This window comes from Oncorhynchus masou, chromosome 16 (genome assembly GCF_036934945.1).
Source record: "Oncorhynchus masou masou isolate Uvic2021 chromosome 16, UVic_Omas_1.1, whole genome shotgun sequence".
Lineage (NCBI taxonomy): Eukaryota > Metazoa > Chordata > Actinopteri > Salmoniformes > Salmonidae > Oncorhynchus > Oncorhynchus masou.
In genome coordinates this window covers 16,134,006-16,155,642 of record NC_088227.1, presented here as the reverse complement: position 1 = coordinate 16,155,642, position 21,637 = coordinate 16,134,006, and the positions used below count along the sequence as shown (strand labels likewise).

Sequence of the window (21,637 nt, the reverse complement as noted above, 5' to 3'; positions counted from 1 at the left end):
ACAACGTGCCATTGGAACACAGGAGTGACGGTTGCTGATAATGGGCCTCTGTTCGCCTATAAAAAAAATCTGCCCTTTCCAGTTACAATAGTCATTTACAACATTAACAAAGTCTACACTGCCTCCCAGGTGGCGCAGTGGTCTAGGGCACTGCATCGCAGTGCTAGCTGTGCCACCAGAGACTCTGGGTTTGCGCCCAGGCTCTTTCGCAGCCGGCCGCAACTGGGAGGTCCGTAGGGCGACGCACAATTGGCCTAGCGTCGTCCGGGTTAGGGAGGGTTTGGCCGGTAAGAATATCCTTGTCTCATCGCGCACCAGCGATGCCGACACAATGCATGGTACAGTGCGCGCTAACCAAGGTTGCCAGGTACACAGTGTTTCCTCCGACACATTGGTGCGGCTGGCTTCCGGGTTGGATGCGCTCTGTTAAGAAGCAGTGCGGCTTGGTTGGGTTGTGTTTCGGGGACGCATGACTTTCGACCTTCGTCTCTCTCGAGCCCGTATGGGAGTTGTAGCGATGAGACAAGATAGTAACTACTAATAAAAGGGGGAAAAACAAGAAAATAAAACAATGTCAACACTGTATGTCTGATCAATTTGATGTTATTTTAATGGACAAAAAACGTGCTTTTCTTTCAAAAACAAGGACATTTCTAAGTGACCCTCAACTTTTGAACGGTAAGTGTATATCACTACTGCCAGGGCTAAGATTTACAATTGTGTGTTAAAGTAGTACGCTTACATTAACTGTTCTGCTTACATTTGACCATCACTTTCACATGAATTGTGGTGCAAAAAAATCCAATATTGGTGCCAATGAATTTCTATTGTGGAAAAAAATGTCCAGAGGACTTGGCCACTGTCCACAGAACCATTGTACTGAACTCCCAGAACCCCAAAGACGAATGTCAAGATGGTAATTCAATTAAAGAGTAAACCTTGTCTCCCATACAGTGATCCAACATTGTCTGTGTGGATGAAAGTCACCAATAACCACAACTTCTCATGCTACTTATTTTTAGATGTGATGGGAATAGTGGAGATATGGCATTTATGAAGGCCTCCTTTCACAGTGAACACAGTTTCCCAGACTGTAGGACTGGGATTGGCGAAAAAGTAGCGTGTCCATCTTCCAACCTCGTCCATGACCATGTCCCAAACTCTTGAGGTCAGCTTTCAACTGAAGCGATGAAGACACTTGCGCTTTTGATTGAAATGACCTCATGCCATCAGAGCTAATTTTTTTTGACCTGCATGCTTTAGGTAGCATGCACGCACACACATACACACACATTTACGTCCTGCTCTCGCTTACTTTCTCCTGCGTCCACACTGGGAATTAGTCACGGAGCAGTGACAGCCACTTAAGCACTCCTCAGTGGGAAGAGAACAGAGCAGGTCTGAATGGCCGCAGGTGGCGTTGGCCCTCTCCACACAATGCCAGAATCAATTTGCTGGTGATGTTGAGCATGGTGCAAGAGGAGAGTGCTGCCAAACTGGCAGTGAAGGAGTGGGCAGTATAGGAAGTCAGCATGCAGACAGGGCCCAGTTCAAAGGAGACTTGCCCTGGAGGGAGACTCAGCTCTCTCTATTTTTCTTTTCTATTTGTCTGTCTCTATTTCTCTCACACACTCTCACTCTTTTCTCTCTCTCTCTCTCTCTCTCCCCCTCTTATCCCTCTCTCGCTGGTGCTTGTCTGATTTGCAGGTATACCCCTCAGCCACCTGGAGAGACGTCTCTTCCTCTGCCAAGCGTTGACATCCTCAAGTGTGCCCGGACACTGTTTGGCTGCCTGCTCTAAATACACTGCTGTGAAACTATCTCACACTCCACTCAGTCCTTTTCTCAATCTGAAAAAAAAAGAGCGTGTCTGGGACTAAAACTGACCTGGAAGTAAAAGTGCATCACAACAAAATAACTCTGGCTTTGGATAACAACCTGAAGTCCTAATTGAAATGTAAACATACAGTAGATCCAGTAGATTAATCATGAATAACCACCACGCTGCGTTTTGGTCCGCCTCTCCTTCAAGTAAAGAAAACCGTTACAGATCCATACTCAACCTTAATTTTGTTTAATTATTCTCAGACAATTAAATGACATTTGAAGGGGGGGGAATTTGGCTAAATAAATCCCTATTTCAAAATGCCATTGTACAATGTCAATGTGTAAGAAGGAGCAGCTGTCCAGTCTGTAGGGTTGATGTGAGGTCTGTGTTCAGTATGTCAGCGTTGCGCAGGGCCAGCAATACATTAGCACAGTGACTTAAACTGTGACTCCCAGGCCTCCTGAGTGATGGGATAAACATCAGGTTTAGAGTTTCATTTGAATGACCAGACAGCTCTTCCAGCAGATAACTGTGGATGAAAGTGATTAAGAGTTTATAAATAACCTGTTCTTTGTGGGGATAGTGATGTACTGTACAAATACTGCAAACAGTCTGACTAAATGTAGCTGGGGAGGTCAACTGATCAAATTAGACATGTATAACTTGGCAAATGTATAGAACTACAGGCTACATGATACATTTTAAACGGATAAATAGCCTCTAATACATTGCTTTATCTCTGTGATATTTGCAGTACTGTACTTGCAGCAATACAAGGTACTGTACAGCTGCATACTGTATTTGAGTGTAATATTTACATGCTAAAAAAAAGAATCCTGCTGATTGCACTGTGAAAACAAGGTCAGTGGTTATACCAGCATGTTGGCTGTCATCACTGGGTGGACATTTGTGTTTCCTAACTCTGCAAAGCAACACAGGGACACATTTATGTTAGAGTTCCTGGCTGCTGACTGAGACGGAGGTGGTGTGATCAACATGTAATTACCATCACTCCTATCGACCTCATCTGCTTCAGCGTGCCACCCTAATTGTGTTGTGCTGGAAATGGCGCCTTGTCCTATCCAACAACCTGCCACAACCATGTCACCAAGGAAACTGGCAGAAAACATGGGGCCCATCTCACGTTGGGCTTCCCATAGTTAAATATTCAACAGGTGGCTGAACAGATGCGTACCTGGATCCTATATAGGGCCAACATTAAGTTAGTTCCCCCGGAGGTTTGTGCTACATATTCTGTGATAGCCGACAGTCAACTCCTGATAACTGCACTTCAGATGAGTGCCAACTCTTCTGTATCAGTCATAGCAATGTAAGCAGGTTTAACTAAAGGATCATTAAAATGAATGCAATTGAATAATTCACTCTGGAGTCTGCACCACAACTATAAAATTGTTGTTTGTGTTTTTCATTTTCTTAAAACTAAGGACTTAGTGACTGACATTGAGTGTCTTAGACAGTCTCACTAAGTAATCAAATGGAATGATGTCTCCAAGATGGTAGTACAATATGATGTTGTAAAGTAAAACTTTAGTTTAAACTTCTCTTGATTTATTTTTTATTTTTTTTGTCAGTCGACAAGATCTCATTGGAAGCTCCGACCCAACTTCAATTACAAATTCATGAATACTATGCAAACGCTACCACTAATTCTGCCATTGTGAGCCAACGAAAGGAGAAACTAGAAATGAAACAAGGGGGAGAAGTTAATCAAGCCTTTTCAACCACTTCATAAGACCCATTTCAAAAGACCCTGCAGTAATGTCTCACTCTGCACGGTGGTCCCGTTTTGTGGGACCTGATTTTGAAACACGGCTCCGAGCTACAAAGGCTTTTCTATTTGCTCTGCAGCATAAATTAGAAAGAGCACAATCAGAGCAATTGCAGCCCAGAGTCTGAGCTGCGCTCTGGTCACGTTCTGAACTCTTGTCTTGGGGACTTTCCCAAAATCTTGACCCTGTATCAATGGAAACTGTATCAGTAATTCAGTAATTAAACATGGCAAAGAGGAGGGTGATGTCAGCTGATCCAGGGAGGGGCACAGCCATCAAGGTCTTTCCCACACCCCTGTCTCTTCTGGGGAATGTGCTGAAGCTCATATTCCGCACCCTGCGCCCCTCCGATGCCATCTCTGGAACGTGTGGGGTTAGGCGGCCACAATACGTGCTCTGACAAAGGTCGCACTAATAAAGGGGGGAGTCGTGTAAGTAGCTGGTTCACTTTGCATAACAGGAGCTGTGCTGACGAGCTCAGCCTATTGTGCCCATCCTCTCCTGATTCACTAAGTAGGCTGGTGTTTTGTACGTGCCTGAAAGACAGTGATGCAGTCACATGAACTGCGGTAATCAACCTTTTCTTCATTAAAACGTGACAGAATTACACACTTCTATCATTGACCATCACCGACCGTTGAAAGACGTAAACCATAAAGGTTTACATGGTAGATTTAAATATTTAGATGCAGAGAAGCGAGCCAAAAGCTTCATTCCAATGGTAATTTGTAATGAATAATTCTGATTTCATTATAATAACAAATCAGAGACAAGAGAAAACAGTCTTGCTTTGTGACTGTCTGCTGTATTGGCCCTAAGGTATAACCATATCCTGTATAACCACATAGTTGTTATACTCAAAGCAGTGTCTCACTGAATGAGAAAACATGACAGTAGCCCCCGTAGCCTTCATCAATGTTTCTATTGCCTTGCATATCTTCATATATTACATCTTTCAAATGATGGGCACCTTGTTGAACCAAGTGCAAACAAAACCATTCGAGCTCTTACTATTGCCCTATTGTGATGGAGAGTCAAAGCAAATGTTAGTGTTACCTTATTCCCAGTAGTGCCAAAGCTTGATTACAGGGTAATGTAGCATCTCTTGAGAAGTCTTTTGAAAGGTTGGTCACAGCTGTACCTTAGGGACCACAGTTGTTGTTTGTCTCTCACCACTCTCTCCCTTCTCGCTTTATAAATAGATCAGAACAATGACTCACAGAAGACGTTGTCTATTTTGTAGACCACAAAAAGGGTCACAAGCGAAAACCTCTTCACATTCAGCAACTTATGCCAAATCGACCGTAAAGTTGTTTTGAAGGCAAGGACAAAGAAAGAAACACAGACACAGACTTCAGAAATGCAGACTTCATTTCTACCTTTAAAATTAGATACAGTAAGAGATTTAGGCCACCAAACTTCTGTCAGACAGTGATGTAGAAAAAGACAGAAAGGGCATGAGAGTACAAGTCTAAAATCGGGATGGGTTCGGGGGCCTGTGGTGGGGCGGTATGCTGTTCATGGAGCAGCAGTCAGTTCAGGTGTGGACAGATGGGTAAATGCCAGCTCATAGAGTGGTGTGAACAATTGACCTTTCAGTTCGGGTGAGGAGGAACGCAGCTCGTTTTCAGTGCTGACCAGGTTTCCATTAGTACTGGCCCTGACACTGCCCCCCACACTATTAACAGCCGGTCCCCAAGGGCCCCAATCACATGTGACTGCAAGGGTGGCACGGCGGGGCCTTCAGAAGGCTGTCAGCCTGGAACGGAGGTACAAGGTGACTGATGAGGGATTGACCCAGGCATCTGACTGACCACCCTCAATGCTCCCGGCTCTACCCTTTCTCCCCTCTCTCAGTGTGGCAGGTAGCATGGCGGTTAGAGCATTGGGCCAGTAACCGACAGGGTGAAACATCTGTCGATGTGACCTTGAGCAAGGCACTTCACCCTAATTTGCTCCGGGGTCGCCGTACTACTATGGATGACCCTGTAAAACACAGGGGTCAAACTCGTTCCACGGAGGGTCAAGAGTCTGCAGGTTTTTGTCCTCCCTTGTACTTGATTGATTAATGAATGTCACTAATTAGTAAGGAACTCTCAACACCTGGTTGTCTAGAGCTTAATTGAAAGGAAAAAACAAAAACCTGCAGACACTAGGCCCTCCATGGAAATGAGTTTGACACCCCTGCTGTAAAACAACACAGTTGACTGCACCTATCCGGTGTGTGACAATAATTATGTATTCATTTATTTTACTCATACAAGCTTCACAGCTCAGCACATATTGAACACACAGGTTTACACCCATTACAATTAACCTTTGACCCCTGCCAATGCCCTCTTGAACACAGTTTGGGAAAATGTTATGTTTGAAATACACTGATATAGCAGAGATTTTTATGGCACCTGTGATGTTTTGGAAATATCCAAATCAGAGTTAAGTTCAATGCCATACATGGCAATGACAGTGTAATGGGATATATATATATATACGCACACGCACACACACACACGCTGGGACCTCTGTTGCTACTTGAAAGTCTCCTCTGACTCTGAGAAAGTGTGTCCCAGACTTTATTTAGCCCACAGAGGAATGTCTGCCTCTACCATTTGATACCACAGAGTTTCTCAGCACTCAGAATTCCCAAGGTGAGTCTAATGTTTTACGGGGTGTCTGAAAGGACGAAAGGGATTCTCTCCAACCACTGTCTCCTAAAACAGGAGCGGAATGACATTCACTGGAAGACAGCGGAGGCTTTTCCTTCAAGTGTTAGACAGTAGTTCAGAAAAACTCATAATGACATCAAAGGAAGTGCATGACTACTGGATAAATAATAGAAATGCTCATGAAATTACCAACATGGCCAGTTGTCCCCTTCTGGGATGCTTCTTTAGTTAAATCCTCCATTTCACAATATATATTATCTATTTAATATGGTAATAAACAAGTTTAAAAAATCATTATTTTGTGTAATAATTATTCCTGTAATAAGTAGTTTTGGCACAGTGTAGCCTTAACTTGTAGAGTTTTTGAGGACCAAGCTGTGAGGAGAATAATGTAGGCTCAGCTGTGGGCTACAAAATGCATAACTTCTGCAAGGAATAGGCGGCAGGCGTAGGCGGCAGGCCTGTTTCTTATAGTATCACCCTACAGAAAGACAGTTCACAGACAACCAAGGGAATGTGACAGAGGAAACCCGGATTCCTGGTGGGAAATGGCAGTATAGAAACCCAAATACCATGGCGTGTAGCAATCAATGGCATCCTTGTCAATGATCAATTAGCACGAGGTCGGCTGCGGTATCCCCGCAGGTTTCCCACTGCCCTGCTGCCGCCCACGCGCCCGCCTCTCTCCCCCCATCTGGTGTTCTCACAGGCTGCCAGCGGCTGGCCTGGGCACATCTCATTAAGGAGTTATGTGTAACACAAACAAACCAGCTCTCTGAGTGTTTATCTCATGGCACAGAGCACTGTGTGCCCGCACATCAAAGACTGTGGGAACAGACGACGCTCGGCGCAGCAGCTGCACTGGGATCCTGTCCACACCCTTCCTGTTTGCCGCGGTCTACCTCGGGGCTATTATTTTCCCAACGGCCCTGCGACGATAACCCCCTTACTGCCGTGGACACAGCTCCACTGCCACCACCACCTCCCCGCTCCATGCCTTTCCTCCCGACCGCACCACGTCTCTCCGGGGCTCAACGGCCCACTGTGATGTCTGAAGCTGGCTGGCATTGTTCTCAGGGCGCTGGGGTCATAGACAGAGGTTTGATCAAAAGTTAATGAGCAATGTCAATTGAAAATATTTGCCTCGACGCAGTGTAATGGTTATTAACTGAAAAGTACTTTGCAGAGGAAGATTTATAGAACAGATTTACAACTGTGTGTTTATACCTGTGTTCTCTGCTTGTCTGTCAGTTCGTTTTGTTCGTTCATACCTACCAGCGTTTTCCCCTTGCTCCTGTCTGTGCTTTAGTGCCTGTTTTCTAGTTTCCCGGTTTTGACCATTCCTGCCTGCCTGCCATCCTGTACCTTTGCCTCACTACTCTGGATTACCGACCTCTGCCTGACCTGACCCTGAGCCCACCTGCTGTTCCGGTGTCTTACACCCTCTCTGTATTATTGACCCCTGCATGCCTTGACCTGTCGTTTGCCTGCCCCTGTTTAAAGAATAAACTGTCGTTTCTTCAACACTGTCTGCATCTGGGTCATACCTTAAAATGTGATACCGCATATTGGTCCCATAAAAACAATAACCAAACTTGAATTTATGTTCTCTTACTTATTTCATTTTTACCCATCTCCAGTGTCTGACATCAACTGCAGGCTCCGTGGGTACCCTGAATGCAATTTGAAGAATGAGTCATAAAAAAAAGTTACAGAGCGCATAATATCCAGTATCCCACAAGTATTCCCAGTGACATAAAAATGTCACAGCTTAGAGGATGAGTTTATGTGTGTCCTGTGTTAGGTCTGTGTGACCCCTGCCCTGAACACCTCCTGGGGAGGCCATGTTTCCTGTGGGTGGCGGTGCGTGGCAGGTTGTCCCCAGTTACAGGCGGGAGGAGAGGCGTCAGAGTGTGCGGCACAGACCCAGGTGAGCCACTTCAAAGACCCGGGGTTGTGACCTCCACCCTAGAGCCCTACTACAACATCCGGGTCGCACTCACGCATGACCCCTCCTCTCCCCAGGAGCGTTGTCCTCTCTCTCAGACCTCCGCTGAGGGTCAGGAAATATTAGTCTTGGTCATGATTGGCACACACAATAAACACACACACACAACACACTACACCCACATCATGGTGACAATCCCAAAACTGAGTATAGTGTTACTGGAGAGTTATTTGACACTCAGGGATGTTAATTTGTTCATATTGGGTTTGCAGTTGAGTATTGAAAAGGTCAACTGAACACACATGTTAAATCTCATCTTTGTACAAATTCCCCAATGTTTCTTCTACAATTGTACTTTTTCACACAGTTTGTCTTCCAGTAGCTCAAACCAATCCGTTTGGTCTGTGTCTGACCCGTGTGACATGAACAAGTAGGACAGGAAATACACAGCAATTATCAAATGACCAACAAGTGTCTGTAACCTCATGTTCAGACATTTTTCTCCCACACTTCTCAACATTGCCAATGTAAAAGAGGGTCCTTTTGTCATTTTTTAGGGCCTGATCCAGTAAGTAGGTTCTCTTGCTTTGTGCACAGAAAATGAGAAACAGCAATAACACCAAAGTCCATTGGGAGAACAAATAAGTAGGCTGGGACATAAAAGTGGCATTTCAGATGAGAGGAGTGTTGTTTCATACATCAAACACTTATTTTCTAGTGTTACTTCAAATGGTACTTTTGGTCAAGGGCCCCTGATCTTAAAACATTAAAGCCATGCGCAGGCTGTGTGGGCGGTGTGTGTGTGGTGGCTACTGGCACCTGCTCTGCCAACACTACTGGCTCTCACGAAACCAGCCCTAATTTCCATCTCAAAGGGGCAAGTTGTGAGAGGAAAAACGTATTATCTGCTTTTTGGACCAGATCTTTGCTTGAAACCAAGAAGGGGCCCAGTTTTACCATTATCCCAACCATTTTGACTACAGCCTCCAAACAGAGACAAAACCAGAGCCACAACAGGAGGCTAGGTGAGAAAGAAGAAGTGTGAAGGAGAACTAGCTGAATGTGATGCAGGATATGAGGTCATGAATGTGTGGAAGCATCCACTCTGGGCCCAGTATAAACAGTCTTGTTCTGAGAAGTGCAGAAGCCATGAAACGTGTCAAGAGTCGACTTCCGTTCCCCTCCATTGTCATTCATCTCAAACTGCAGTGGGTAGATATGACAACCTTGACTAAGCCCCCCCATTCCACCCTACTGGACTCTCATCTCTGAGGGAAAGGGTTTAATTGAGGGTAAATAGCCACAAAAAAAAACTGAACACTACCCTTTTGTACTTGTGAGTACATTAGATCACATTATCATTATCGGTGCTAATATCTGTCTAAGTGAGAGCTGAGTGTTGATAGCCTCTAGTCTTTTCTCAGCCAGGTCAGTAGAGTGGTCCCATAGTGCCGGTGAAGAGAGGACCTTCTCTTAACCCTACACGGCCCATTCCCTACAGGCCTTGGCTTGAGCCTGGCCTGGACTCGGAGCACACTGAGGCCGCTCTGTGTGGTGTGCCAGCACTCTGTCACCGCCCGTTATTTACTCTGTCCCCTTGGCAGTCAGGCCCGGTCAGGTTACAGTCTGGGAGAGAGGAGGGGCAGTGGCTTCGTCTTCATCAGTGGACCTGAACCAAGACCGGCAACCAGATCCACGACAGGAAAACAAAGAGCGTGGTTACGAACAATGGCAGCGGCGGCCATTGGCTTGGCGCCGGAGGCACACAGGGCTGCAGCACACCTCTGGGTAGCCAGCTTGGGTCCCATGGACTTCTCTCTACCAGTTAACCCTCCACAGATGTTTAGTCAATAAGAAGAATAGAGTGTGCCATTATGCCTCATAGATTTGTCAGCTTATCCTGTTGCCCGGTCTAACAATGGGCAGCCACTTCCAGGTCCATTCACTGCCCAAGTTTCACTGAGATCATGTAAATAGATTATTCCATGGGGCCACTAATCTTCTGGTCCCATATCCTTTTATGAGGTAAGCATTGCTGGTCAATACATTCAACAGGAACAAATGAACAGATAAATCATTCATGCTATCTACAATCAAGCCATTATTGCGTGAGTGTTGCTCTGGGGTTAGGGTCTTTTAAATGATAAAACAGAACTAAGTCCTCTTTTAAAGCAACTTTAAAGACTTTTGAATAATCAAAAATGGCCTTGACGTCAAAGTAGTTAAACCTTAAATCATTGTTTTTCTTTCCTTTCATTTCCAGGTACTTTTCTCATACAGGGTGATACATCCTCCTAGTCCACGCACGTGATATCTATTTGCCAGCCCATTGGGAAAGAGCAGTGGCTATCTGGGAGACGTCATGGACACCTCTTCCTCTCCCTGCGTCTCTCTGCGGTGGTTAGTGTGAACAGCCTTAGATTCTTCTGGGTGATTCACAGGCCCGTTGATGACAGGTATTTTCCAAGCCTGGGCCTCTACAGCCACAGCTGGCCCTCCCAGTGTTTCCCGCGCTGAGTATGTGAAGAACTGCTGGACGTGTGGGTGATCGGGGCTTGCGAGCACCCGGCCACCCCCCAGCCGCCCCCACGCGCCCAGATAAGGGAGCTGACCCCTCTGTTGTCACATTCTCCCAGAGATTAGCCACAGTAGTTGGGTTAGATTGGACCGGGCTGCCAGGGAACAGAGAACCAGAGAGAAGGGGCAGGGGTCAAGCATGTATGGTAGTAATGTTCTTCAGCTCCTATCTCTGATAATAAGGATCCGCCCCTTTAAACAAAAATTATATACCCAAATCTAACTGCCTGTAGCTCAGGCCCTGAAGCAAGGATATGCATATTCTTGGTACCATTTGAAAGTAAACACTTTGAGGTTTGTGGAAATGTGAAAGGAATGTAGGAGAATATAACACAATAGATCTGGTAGAAGACAATACAAAGAGAAAACCAACCTTTCTTTTGTATTTTTTTGTACCATCATCTTTAAAATGCAAGAGAAAGGCCATAATGTATTATTCCAGCCCAGGTGCAATTTAGGTTTTGGCCACTAGATGGCAGCAGTGTATGTGCAAAGTTTTAGACTGCTCCAATGAACCATTGCATTTCTGTTCAAAAATGTTGTATCAGACTGCCCAAATGTGCCTAATTTGTTTATTAACAACTTTTCATGTTCAAAATTGTGCACTCTCCTCAAACAATAGCATGGTATTATTTCACTCTAATAGCTACTGTAAATTGGACAGTGCAGTTAGATTAACAAGAATTTAAGCTTTCTGACAATATCAGATATGTCTATGTCCTGGGAAATGTTCTTGTTCCTTACAACCTCATGCTAATTGCATTAGCCTACGTTAGCTCAACCGTCCCGTGGACAGAACACTGATCCCATAGAAGATAAGGTGTAGAGCTGTAGGGTCTTCCCAAAGTGATGGGGGACCGTGAAAAACTAATCTTGAGTTAGAATAGAGTTCATCTCAAATCAGGCCTGAAATAGATGGCCATTCCCATGATGCAGCTCGACTTCTAGATTTTTTGCTGTCATATGGAAACTGTTATTGCCTCTTATGATATTTACCATATTCTTGTTTTATGTTTCATAAAACATTTGTAAAAGACAACTGAAAGTATTCAGGTGTGTTTGCAGTCAATACAAAGTTTTATGTTTTTGGTTAGAATTTTCAGACCTCTTTGAGCGTTTGGCCAGTAACTGAAAGGTGAAAAATCTGTTGATGTGCCCTTGAGCAAGGCACTTAACCCTAATTTGCTCCAGGGTGCCGTACTACTATGGCTGAACCTGTAAAACATCATTTTTCACTGCACCTATCCGGTGAATTTGACAATAAAACTTTTTTTAAATTTTTGACACATCAATGCCCATCCTTATCACTAATCACAAACCCGCAGCACTCGCCAGTGTGTGAACACTAGCTTATTGTAATTTCACAGGCATCCTTCAAAGTGGAAGAAAAGACCGTGATAGAACATTGGGGACACAGCCCATAACAACAATATTTAGCATTGTTTATCAGGAGCCAGTGACCGGCTGTATCAGTGTTGTGGCTCTAGCAGGTATTGCCCTGATATCGTCTGGCTGAGAGCTCCTTCCTGGACAGCCTTGTGGCTCCTCAGGGCCAGGTCAAGAGGGCCCAGACCCACCCCAAGGAGAGATGGTCTGTCTAGGGCTGGGACTGGGCGCTGGAGGGGAGAAGTCAGGCGATTGTCTGGAGACCCTGAACACAGACAGTGTTTTCACTAGGATGCCTGTGTTATACCTCTTGCATAACAAAAGTTAGCTAATATATTCTGCACTAACAGTCGTGGTTATTTTTGACTTTCTGAAGATCAAACCAAGTGTAAGCAAAGTATGCACGTGTGTGTTTTTAGGGGGGGGGCAGTATCTGTTACTCTTACTGGTTTCTTGGTTTGTTTTCTTCTGTGAACCATAGTAGTAGACTAGAATACTATTGGGAAGGTAGTTTCATTGGCTGAAGCCACAGGTAAAAGTGTTTCTTTTGTGCCAGACAACTGCTGTATCCTGCCGCAATTTCACAGTGGTCAGGTCATTTTATGTGTGGCTGATGACTTCCTCACTCCCAGCTGATAATTGGTTTTACACATTTACCACGGGAGTCCCTCCAGTGTGTGTGTGTGTGTGTGTGTGTGTGTGTGTGTGTGTGTGTGTGTGTGTGTGTGTGTGTGTGTGTGTGTGTGTGTGTGTGTGTGTGTGTGTGTGTGTGGTGTGTGTGCGTGCGTGCGTGCGTGCGTGCGTGTGTGTGTGTGCGTGCGTGCATCCCCATTGGGCAACCTTTACCAGGATCATTGAACAGCATAGTGGGACTGGTCGTAGGTTATGTGATCAGAAATCATCAATTTGTTGTCCCTTCCCTTCTTTTAGTGGTAAAAACAACAGTCAGTTGTTTAACTGATTATTTTTTTAAGTTTGAAAGAACATCGTAAATGTTTAATTTTGGCAAGGGATGCCACTACAATTCAAAGGTGAAATGAACAATGGGGTCTGGAGACATAGTAGGGAGACCCAATACTTCCTAAAGCATGTATCCCGACAGGAAACTCAGGTCACTCGACAGGAAATAGAAACAGTGGAGTGGAGCAACCTGTCTGTAATATGTCTATAAATATGTTCTATACCACTTCTTCCACCAGGATGCCAAAGCTCTCTCACTGCTAAAAAACATTATAACACCAGATAAGTGAATGTACCCGTCCTCAAGCATTAGACTTCTCTGGGTATGAACATGCATGAAGGATGCATTCTGGACACACCTTATCTGGAGATGTCAATCTAGAATGGGGGATGATTTGTGGGCTGCTGGACAGAGTCTCTGAGCGTGTGCCTGCGAGGGGGAACTCCAGACGTGTTGCTTTTTAAAAGGCCTGACAGAAATACAGCAGCGTGACAGGGTGAATGGCAGGAAGGGACCTATTATTCTGTGCCGTTTTGTTCCAGCGTTGGCCTGTACGACGCCTGGACCCCGTCTGCCATGTTCTCGCTTCCCAGGATATCCGACTCACGGCCGCCGCTCCAGCTAAAAGCCAACTATTTCACTCCTGAGACGCACAGCGCTTCCTGATATAGGATGCACTTGCTTGTCTCTCTGTGACCTTAAACACTAATAATGGGCCTATAATATGACTCTGGAATCAAGAGGTTTGGAGTCCGCCCGCCCAGGGGATTGTCACAGTGACTGCTCGTTCCCACTCTTAGGGAAAATAAACAGAGGGCCGTTTGTCTCTGACAAATTAGACAACAATAAGGAAGAGTCTGTATTATTTGGATAGGACTGGATTGTTGTTTTAGCAAACCTGTTGTAATGATATACACTAATGTTTTGATTTGAAATGTGACCGATTCATTTATTGGTCTCAGATTGTTCTAAACACCCAGAATAAAATCCTTTAAATATTAGTAGACCATTTATGGAGCTGAATCTGTATGCCCAACCATGTTTGTACCCTGTTTTGCACTGCTGCCATGTTGTGTTGCAACTATGTTGTTGTCATGTTGTGTTGCTACCATGCTGTGTTGTGTTGCAGCCATGCAATATTGCTGTCTTAGGTCTCTCTTTATGTAGTGTTGTGTTACTCTCGTCGTGGTGTGTTTTTGTCTTATATTTATTTTTAATCCCAGCATCCAAGGCCTTTCGCCTTTTGGTAGGCCGTCATTGTAAATAAGAATTTGTTCTTAACTGACTTGCCTAGTTAAATAAAGTTTAAATACAAAAATATATAATAGTAAAGTAATGATACAGGCAAGTCAGTTCCCTTAATACGTAATGGATTTACTCAGTAGATCCAAGGTCTGTAGCCTATTGCACATTCTGTAAGAAATCCACTTGTTTTTCACTCATATTGGGAGTGGCGAGAGGGGCCGTCCTTGTCTAAGCCCAAGAAAAGAGAGCGCAGGAAGTGGAGGCCCCGGTAACGGCGTCTGTTACCATGAAGCAGTTAACTTTGTTTGAAGAAGGCAGTTCGCAGGTGACTAAGAGGCAGCCTTGTGTTAGGAGGAGGGCTTGATATTGTGGCTGTTGTTTTCATTGTGTGCTGGGGACTCTGGGAGGGTAAGAACAATAATGCATGTAATGCTGATTTTGGAACGACTCCACACAGCCTTTCCCAGGCTGGGCAGCCTTGGGAACCACTGATACCATAGCACACCGGGCCGGGACCGGGGCCCCATCGCATGGCACAGGGCAGGGGCTGGAGCATGGGGCAGGGTGGAGGATGGAGCAAGTATGTTTGGGACGACGCGAATTCTACTTCCTGCATGGGAATGGAGGACAAAAAAACACACACACACACACACACACACACACTATGCACACACTCTCTCTCACACACTGACACACACATGTACACACAGTCTCCACACACACACACACACACACACACACACACACACACACACACACACACACACACACACACACACACACACACACACACTCTCTCTCTCTTTCACACACAAACACATAGTCCCTCCCTCTCACAAACGCGCACTCACATGCACACACACAGTACATTACCAGACATACTGTTTCAAGACACCGTCAAGGAGACTCGACGATGGCAGACATATTTCAACTAATGTTTTTAAGTCATGTCCTGGGTTTTAATCAGTGGCTCTTGTTTTCTATCTCCCAAGGATGGAACGTGAAAACAAACAGATTAAGGTAGGGGAGATGGAAGTTTTATCCCCCTTTTGGCAAAGTAAATGTTCAACAATTTACCCTGTTTTGGAGGATGTGGAGGACACGTGAAATGAATTGTCTAATACTTTGCCACCTGTGTTGCAAAGTATAATATCGAAACTGCCTTTGAAATCATCTGCAAGGGTCTTTGTGACCTATTGTTATAGATTTCCTTAGATAAATGTGGTGGGTTTGATTACAACTAGTCATTAAACATGTTAAAGGAATACATTTCCAGTAACACACTGGTTTGAAATCCCTTGTACGGATAACTCTCATCATGGGAGGGATTGGTAGAGAAAGTCCCAGTAGGGACTACAGCACATGTTTTAATTACTCCTCTATTCCCTGGGTCACACCTGAGAGAGCTTGTGCAGGGCACTGGGCTATGAGAGGGTGCTGACAGGTCAATTGGCCTATCTTCAGCGGAAGGTGGGTGTGGATGAGTGAGCTGGGGGAGTAGAGACCAGCCTCTCAGACCCAGGAGGAAGAGAGAAGAGGTAAAGAGTGTGGACACCATGGTCACAGTGCAAATCCACTATAGCATTTGAATCACTGATGGCGATTGAAGGAGACAAAATACGAAGAAATAAGGGAGAAAAATGTTTTTAATAATTTTGAGTGCTATTTTACTAAGATACAGTACTTTCCCTCTAGTAGTGTGGTTTGACTTAAGTTGAAGTTATTTATTAATGTATTTCACAAACAGAAATAAAAACAACCTGTTCCCTAAAGATCCCACCAAAGAGACCACCTCTTTGTTGAAACAAAGTTGTGAAAAATAAATGAACGTGTGAAAGGTCAAAAGTTGCCCAGGTCCATTATGGAAGTGGTGCATTTATAAGCTTTTAGATCATGTGTGTTCAATTGGACAAACAACAAACACAAACAATGTGAAGAATAGGGTTAAGAGCGGCGGTGTCGGCAGTGTGGGGGGGGGGGGAAGCTTGGCAAGCGGTAACCTCCCTGTCACACCAGCCCAGCCTGTGTTCCTGGCTGCATCTCACACGACGATTGGGTTTCACTGCAGTGCGGTGAGTTGTGGGAACGAGTCATCACACTGGCAGGCTGCCTGGGAGTCTGTGCTACCCACCACCAGGGGTTAGGCACATGACGGGGAGGGGGAGGGGGGGGGGGGGTTGTGCACCAAACAATGCGCTGTCTTCACTGTTTTACCCAGGAAACTAACTACAGCTGGAGCATCCAACTGGCAGGGGACCCAATTCATTGTGTGTGTGTGTGTGTGTGTGTGTGTGTGTGTGTGTGTGTGTGTGTGTGTGTGTGTGTGTGTGTGTGTGTGTGTGTGTGTGTGTGTGTGTGTGTGTGTGTGTGTGTCCTCAATTATATTTACAATGTAATCATTTTGTTCATGTTGTGTTTTATTTGATCTTCATCCCAATCAATGTATTTTATTCAGTTCCAAACAGCACTCCCTATCTGTTGCATCTCTGCTTTGGGCCTTAGGCATAGACATAGATTTAGGCATAGATTTTTCTCACTAATTGGTCTTTTGACCAATCAGATCAACTCTGAAAAAGTTCTGATGTGAAAAGATCTGATGTGATTGGTCATAAGACCAATTAGTGGGGAAAAAAAGATCAGAATTGGGCTGCCTGTGTAAACGCAGCCATAGTGGCATATCTCTGAACAGATGATTCAGATGCGTGAAAATCTCTTTCCCCAAAGCTCACATGAGATGTTCTTGGCTCTTCCATGTCTCAATCGACTCTTTTTATAGTTCTTGATGTTGAGTAGACAATTTCAGTTCAAGACCAGGTGTAGACTCTTGACATTCTCCATGCAAGTCCATGATGTCATACACACTACAGACAGATAGACATTCCTTCCTTTCACTCCTTGGGGGCAGATTAGGATTGCTGGATGGTCTGATGTTCAGTTTCACCATTTAAATCTTTCCTATGATTATCTAACTTCTCTCAAACACACCACCCCTTTGTCAGCCATGTTCATAGACTAATGTGGTCAATTATGAAAATACATTTATTCTGGTTATTTTGGAAAACTATTCAACACATTATTCCAAAGTATATTACTATATCTTTCCATATAGGCCTCTAACTGGGGAATGACATGGTCATGGTGAATAGGTTTCAGGTGGGGAGAGGTGGGAGTAGTTTCTCAGAGGAAATCATTTCTCACTGATTATGAAGGATTTCACCAACATTAACATATTTATGAATATTATATTTTGTTTTTATTGTTATCTTTCTTTAGACGAATTACATTTTTCTCTCATTCACTATTTTTGCTTCGTTTTTTCAAGTTCATTTAACGGTTTTGCTACTGTAGCCTAATTGAATATTCCCTGCCGTACATATATGTTCTGTTATGGTTGACACCGTGCGCTATGTCCTGTGTATGTTTTGTCACAGTACGCGTTGCTGTAAACAGTTTCTCACGCTTTTCGCAGCCCGCGGGTGTTTTAAACAGTAGGCCGACTAAAATTGGGCAGAGCCAATTATCTAGGGAACTTGGTACAGCGCCGCGGCACAAACTTCTCCCTCGTCATTGCTCAGTGGCTCGGGGCGTGTTTTTCTACTGTGGGTGTTCCCAAGCAGGACGTAGGCGGCTACGCTGCCCAGCATCAGTGAATGAGGCTCCAACGGTTCGTAGGAAAGCTGTACAGAGGGAATTGTATAGGCACCAGTCATCAGTCTACCTGGCCGCGCACCGATCCACTGAGACGTTAGTAAAGACATACTCTCACCATCACCATGAAAAGGCCTTGTGATGATAGTACTTCTGACAGCGACATGGATGAAACTATTGATGTCGGCAGTGAGAATAATTATTCTGGGTAAGTTCATAAAAATGATTTGGGTTAGATTAGTCACATTTTCCGCGTGTGCGCCACATGGGAAACGTTGATGAAACTTTAAGTTGAGAAAAGTTTAGCAAAAGCGAAAACGTTTTATTCTGGTGTCAACCTTCAGGTGACAAGTGCAAATTCTCACCTTGATATGTGGTTCGTGAACACATCCAGGCAATTTTGGAGAATTCTCTCCAATGTATTTTGAATATATAGGAGACTCTTCCTTGATCAGTGCAGGCTACATGAGTGTTTTATGCATAAATTACACACAGTAAACTATGTGGTTTGGATAATTGCTCATTCGCAAAATAAAAATATTATTTTGAGTAAAACATATCGATTATGTTTGTCCCATACAGGCACAGCAATGGATCATTTATTAGATGTGGCTCCCCAACAACAACAACCCAAGTTATGGCAAGAAAAAAACGAAGAGGGGTAATTATTTATTGAGTAGTTTATTACCATCATTGTTATTATGTATTGCTTATTCTTCATTACTGTATTAATGTATTACTTATTATTTAAACATGTATTTCATTATTATCACGTTAATGTTAACATTATTTTTATTATTATTAGGCCTTGAATTGTTATATTTTCAAGTATGCAATAATATAATTGTCTATCCCAGATCATCGAGAAGAGACGGAGGGATCGAATCAATAATAGTTTATCAGAGTTACGTCGACTTGTTCCAACTGCATTTGAAAAACAAGTGAGTTTAAATTATATCCGCTCTGATTTCTAAATGGAACTTACACAAAAGTTTCATTTTCATCAAAACAATAACAGATAAGGTCATTTTGTCTGTCTTTTTCTCGTAAAAAGTTCTGAGATTTTTAAGCTTCATACATCCTGTTGCTCCTTGCAGGGATCTGCCAAATTAGAGAAAGCAGAAATATTGCAGATGACAGTGGATCACCTAAAGATGCTGCAGACCACTGGCGGTAAAGGTAAGGAGTTCATTGGCTGCTTCTAACTGCTCTCTGCCATACTGTGTAGTGAAATCCTTGCAAGCAGACCCCTTTGACAAGATTAAAGGAGTGGAAATCAATGCTAATGGCAGGGTTGAACTCGTGGGAAAGCGATGCTGGGACAAAAGGAGCACTTGACCCTACATTGTGTTTGCTTTCATAAATCCGTGGGAGGAGAGGAGGCTGCATTCACAGGCTGCCCTGTTGGTGGTTTGTTTGGAGTTTCCAGCGAGTGTAAAAACGGGTGCACTGGGGAGACAAAACAAACATACAATCATCCCAGCACAATCCCAGACTGTTAAGCTTATGCCTGGAGGCACAGCCGGAGCCCTAATGGTCAGCCTAGGGGACCAGTGTGTATCCATCCCACACCATTTAGTCTTCAATCCCATCAGCAGCTGCTGGCTACATTACAGCTCGTTAGAGGGACCAGCAGCATTTATAGTTGCTTGGCATTCATATTTTCACTGTCACTCCTCTGTCTGTTTGTCTCTCTAGGGTATTTTGATGCCCATTCCCTGGCTATGGACTTCATGAGCGTGGGCTTCAGGGAGTGTCTGACGGAGGTAGCCAGGTACCTGAGCTCTGTGGAGGGATTAGACAGCATTGACCCCCTGCGCGTGCGCCTGGTCTCCCACCTCAGCACCTGCGCGTCTCAGAGGGAGGCAGCTGCCATGACCTCATCCATGGCACACCACCAGCAGGTGCTCCCCCCTCACCACTGGGCCGCAGCCTTCCACCCCCTCCCCGCCGCCTTCCTCCAACAGAGTGGACTGCCCTCCTCAGACAGCGCCACCAGCAGACTGTCTGTGGAGGTGCCCCAGCGCGGCTCGGCCCTACTAACAGCCACCTTCGCCCACACTGACTCTTCTCACAGGGCGCCCTCTAATGGCAGCGTGGCACCCTGCGTCCCCCCACTCTCCACCTCCCTCCTGTCGCTCTCGGCAACCGTTCATGCGGCGGCCGCTGCTGCCGCGGCCCAGACTTTCCCCCTGTCCTTTCCCGGAGGATTCCCCATCTTCTCACCTCACAGTGTGAGCAGCACAGCGTCTATGGTAGCTTCAGCCGTGTGTCCCTCCATTTCCACCACATCCACTTCACAGCAGAGCAGAGACCGAGAGGGCAGCAGCAAACCATACAGACCTTGGGGAACAGAAGTGGGAGCCTTTTAAGTGTTCGACTTTTACAAGGTCTCAGTATGGCTGGAGGCCATCCACACCATACAGATAAAGGACCAATATTGTTTTATTAACTATGGCTTTTTTTTGTGTCCATGGACTTTTATTCCACCAGCTTATTTCATTTCTGGCTGTGTGCAAATTCAGAGCACATGCATGCAAGCTCTCTCATGGGAGAGAGAGAGAGAAGAGAGAGAGAGAGAGAGAGAGAGAGAGAGAGTGTGGATAATTAGATCCACTTAAAATGTACTAATGTTTTATTTTTATTAAAGAACAGCACTCAAATTAGACATCTCTAGACTCCATTTTCTCCCTCTTCAGTGTCAGTTTGTTTCCACAATTTTCTTTCACTGTCACTATTGCTTTAGAGCAAGTGTTTCCCCAACATTGGCTGTTTAATTCACGTTGTTATGAGCAATATTTTCAGAATTTGAGAAATGGAAACGAAATCCAGTAGAAGTTTTGTTTTGCTTCGATCTCCACTCTTGGTGGAAAATAGTGTGATTAACAATCACACAGCAGTGTCTTTAGTTTGGAGTTGCTCCAATCAATCAGATGAAGGACATTGGAGGAAGAACCACAGGTTTTGGATATAATAAGTCAACACATGAATCAATGTAGTGTGTATCTACTCAAATCCATGAACTAACAAGTTTGTAAATATGTATGAATATTAGATGAACTCGAAGCTATATTGAAGATGGAGGAAGACATATTTGGTATAATGCACTTCAATTTGCTGCTGGAAACACGACAGCAGCATTTTTTTTTTTTGAATGTACAAAAACAACACATCACATCCCAGTTCCAACTGGAGTTGAATGATACTAGTATAACTTGTATTTTTATATAACCGTTTCTTTGCAAACAGCCCTCTATGGATGTCACTGATTAAACATTTTTTTAAATATTTGGCCACTCACAAGTATATTCTTCTTTGTTTCACCACAGATCAATGGAACCAGTGTGTGTGCCACTGCCAATACTATAGTACCATATTAAAAGCTTTTTTTTTTTTTACAAGTCACAAATTGAAGACCACAAAGTATATGTTCAGTCTTTTGGTGAGGGAAAATATTCATCTTTCCTGTTATTTGTTTTTGAGACAAAACAAAACTCCCTAAGAGAGACACACATAAGTATAATTGCATAACTGGCACCGTCTGGCACTGTCTGGTAGCTTATACACAGAGTTGTAAATCAGTCACCA

The 21,637-nt window shown here is 44.4% G+C and overlaps 1 protein-coding gene across 2 annotated transcripts; it reads left to right on the top strand.

Annotated features, from left to right (window-relative positions):
* Positions 1 to 15,291: 15,291 nt before the first annotated feature.
* Positions 15,292 to 21,332, top strand: LOC135557554 (hairy/enhancer-of-split related with YRPW motif protein 2-like). 2 transcript variants are annotated; one of them, XM_064990925.1, is made up of 5 exons: positions 15,292 to 15,421; positions 18,632 to 18,710; positions 18,907 to 18,990; positions 19,147 to 19,228; positions 19,748 to 21,332. In XM_064990925.1, the coding sequence occupies exons 1-5, from the start codon at positions 15,315 to 15,317 to the stop codon at positions 20,419 to 20,421; spliced, it is 1,026 nt and encodes a 341-aa protein (XP_064846997.1). In that variant the 5' UTR covers positions 15,292 to 15,314; the 3' UTR covers positions 20,422 to 21,332. The 2 variants fall into 2 exon arrangements, with proteins under 2 accessions (XP_064846997.1, XP_064846998.1); XM_064990926.1 differs by lacking the exon at positions 15,292 to 15,421 and adding an exon at positions 18,045 to 18,257.
* The last annotated feature ends 305 nt before the right edge of the window (positions 21,333 to 21,637 follow it).